The sequence below is a fragment of the Monoraphidium neglectum genome, assembly GCF_000611645.1.
Source record: "Monoraphidium neglectum strain SAG 48.87 unplaced genomic scaffold scaffold05975, whole genome shotgun sequence".
Taxonomy (NCBI): domain Eukaryota; kingdom Viridiplantae; phylum Chlorophyta; class Chlorophyceae; order Sphaeropleales; family Selenastraceae; genus Monoraphidium; species Monoraphidium neglectum.
In genome coordinates, this window is record NW_014007658.1 from 1 (window position 1) to 2628 (window position 2628).

The 2628-nt window shown below is 64.0% G+C and overlaps 1 protein-coding gene across 1 annotated transcript; it reads left to right on the plus strand.

Annotated features, from left to right (window-relative positions):
* Positions 1–2449: 2449 nt before the first annotated feature.
* Positions 2450–2605, plus strand: MNEG_16092 (hypothetical protein; the record flags this gene model as incomplete). Its single annotated transcript, XM_014035437.1, has 1 exon — positions 2450–2605. A coding segment is annotated over one exon (156 nt), but the record flags the coding sequence as incomplete, so codon positions are not given.
* Positions 2606–2628: the final 23 nt, after the last annotated feature.

The window sequence follows — 2628 nt, forward strand, 5'->3', positions numbered from 1 at the left end:
GAGCGGGGCGGCGACCAGGGGCCGGGGCCGCTCGCGCGCGGCGCACCCGCGCACGCGGGCGGCGGCGGCGGCGTGGTCGCGCAGCTGGCTGCGGCGATGGCCGAGGGCAAGACGGGGCCGCGGGCGCACGCGGTGGCGCTGTCCACCGCGACCCTCGCCGGCAAGTAGTGAGGCCCGTGGCCGCGGCCCCGCGGCGACCTCTTTGCGTCTGCTTGGGCAGGAGTGCCGATCGAAACGGGGCCGCTTGCGAGTCCCCTTCGGAGCATTGCTGGCGGCGGCCCGGTTTTCGGGCTGTCTGCTGCGCTGCTGTGGCGACGACAATTGGGAGGGGGCGGATTCGTGCCGCGTGTGTGGCTGACGAACCGCTGGGGGCGTCCCAGCGCGGGTGTGTTTGCGCCGCGTGCGGGTAGCCCTGGGTCTGTCGAGGCGCGCCACCAGGGTAGATTAGGCCAAAGTAGATCAGGAACAAACCCTTATTGAACGCACGAGACAGGGCCGGCAGAGCAATGCGGCGCCGCCAGCAGATGGTGTCAAACTGTGGGCGGGAGCTTGGCAGCGTGCGCGCCGCCTGCATACGGCTCAAGACGAGCGCGGCCCCGGTGACGACACACATGGGCGGGCCATCATGGTTTTCTCTGCTTGTCCGCTTGATTTCAGCCCGCGTCCGCGGCGCAGAGAGTTTTTGCTGCATCATCCTGCTTGGATGCTAACGATTGCGCCGTGCATGAAGGCAGCGCGCGAGGTGTCTCACTGCCGCCGCTTGAGCCAAGGCACCAGTGGTCGATTGTAACAGACGAAGCTGCCAGCACCGCCGAGACCGCGTGGTGCCGCGCGCAATGCCTATACATGCTGAGGTACATAGATGCGCAAAGCTCGTATGTATCTGTCATGTGTTGCGCGGGTGAAGGTATGGCGCGCGGCCGGCTGTCAGAACGCAGCGGCTTCACCGCCCCCCCTCAATGGCACCCTGATGGCACCCAAGCATCGCGCTGTCGGTACTGTACGTTTGTGGAGGAGGTCAATTGGCGTTTCCTGCGTTGAAATCGTCATAAGAGCGCTGTTGATTTATATCGTACACTCTTCCGTTGACATACGGTACACGGCGCAACCTTTCCAGCCCAGATCTGCCTCGGTTCAGGAGCGCCATTGGACCGCCCTAGTCCGTTAGATGGCCCATAGGCCCGTAAACACCTCCGTAGCGCACAGCCACAACGCAACAACGCTGCGCAGGGCAGCCGTCGCCGCTGCGCGCCGCCGCAGCATAATGCAGCGTGCGGCCGGCACGTCCAGCAGTGCGAGCGGCGTTGCGGCGGCGGCGCCGCAGCAGCAGCAACAACAACATCAGCAGCATAATGTCATCGCTGATCTGGCTCCAATGATCCAAAAAGTCCAGGAGCTCAATAATGGCAAAGAGGCGCTCGACTCTCTGGTGCCATTCACGGTCGACGGCGCCGTCCTCGGGCGCATGCGGCCGCAGTGAGCGGGCCGCGCTCAGTGGCAATGTGATCCGCGCGGCGCAGCGCAAGTGCGCGACAGCTCGTGCGGCTTGGGTGGCGTCTGATGTGTGTGCATGCTGGGTGTAAGCATTGATGTGCTTCGGCGGTGTGCGCCCCGCCTGGCAGCCGAAAATCTTGGGGCTGGCGTCTTAAAACTCTACCCCACCAGTACCTGCGGGCGCACCTCAAAAGCAGAGGCGCTCGCCGAACCCATCTGCTGCTCCGCGCAGATTTGCAGAGCAGCTTGCGGCGCACGGCGGGGGCGCGTTCCGCCGGCAGTCGCATTCAATCGAGCTCGACCCCTCGCTGGCGACGGAGCAGAAGCGCACCGCCGCCGTCGCAGGTGGGCGCGCCACGGCCGCGACCGTACGTGCAGCGACGCATGCGAATTCATCCTTTTGGGGCCATGCTGAAATGCAGTCGTCTTTGTTTGTGGCTGTCACGTCCGACGTTGCAAGTGCTTGCGGTGTGCCCTTCGGACCGTGGGTGTGGGGAGTTTTGTGTGTGTATGTGTATGTGTATGTGTATGTGTGTGTGTACGTGTAAGAGAGAGAGATGCACACAGAGAGTGTGTTGGTGTATCAGATTGTGTGTGCGTGTGCGTGTGCATTTGCGTGTACATGTGAGGCTGCGCGTGCGCGCCCCTCTTGAATACGAGTGCGTCACCCGGGCTGGTCAATGATTACAACGTTGGACTTTGGCCGAGAGGTAAATCATGCCCGCTGCGGATCCAACCAACCATTCGCTAGATAGTAGATGAGACCCCCGCCGGCACACCTCGCCAAGTCGAATCTGTCCTCGACTTGGACCTCCGAGTGATCTCGCACGACACCCTGTTTGAAAACACATCCGCCTCAGCGACACTGAGCAACTTGGGGTTTGACTGCACCCCGTGCTCGCCCCCATCTCCTCCCCTCCAACGCGATCCGGGATCTGCGTCCACGCCCCCACAGAAGCTCTCGGGAAGCTGCGAGACGCGGGCATCGTCCAGGGCTGGCGCGACGAGCTGTACCCGCTGGCTCCTTCATTCGACGCGCCGCCGCTGCTGCTGATCGAGCGGGCGGCGGCGCCCTACTTTGGGATGCGGGCATACGGCGTGCACGTCAACGGTGGGCGGGCGGGCGAGTGGGCG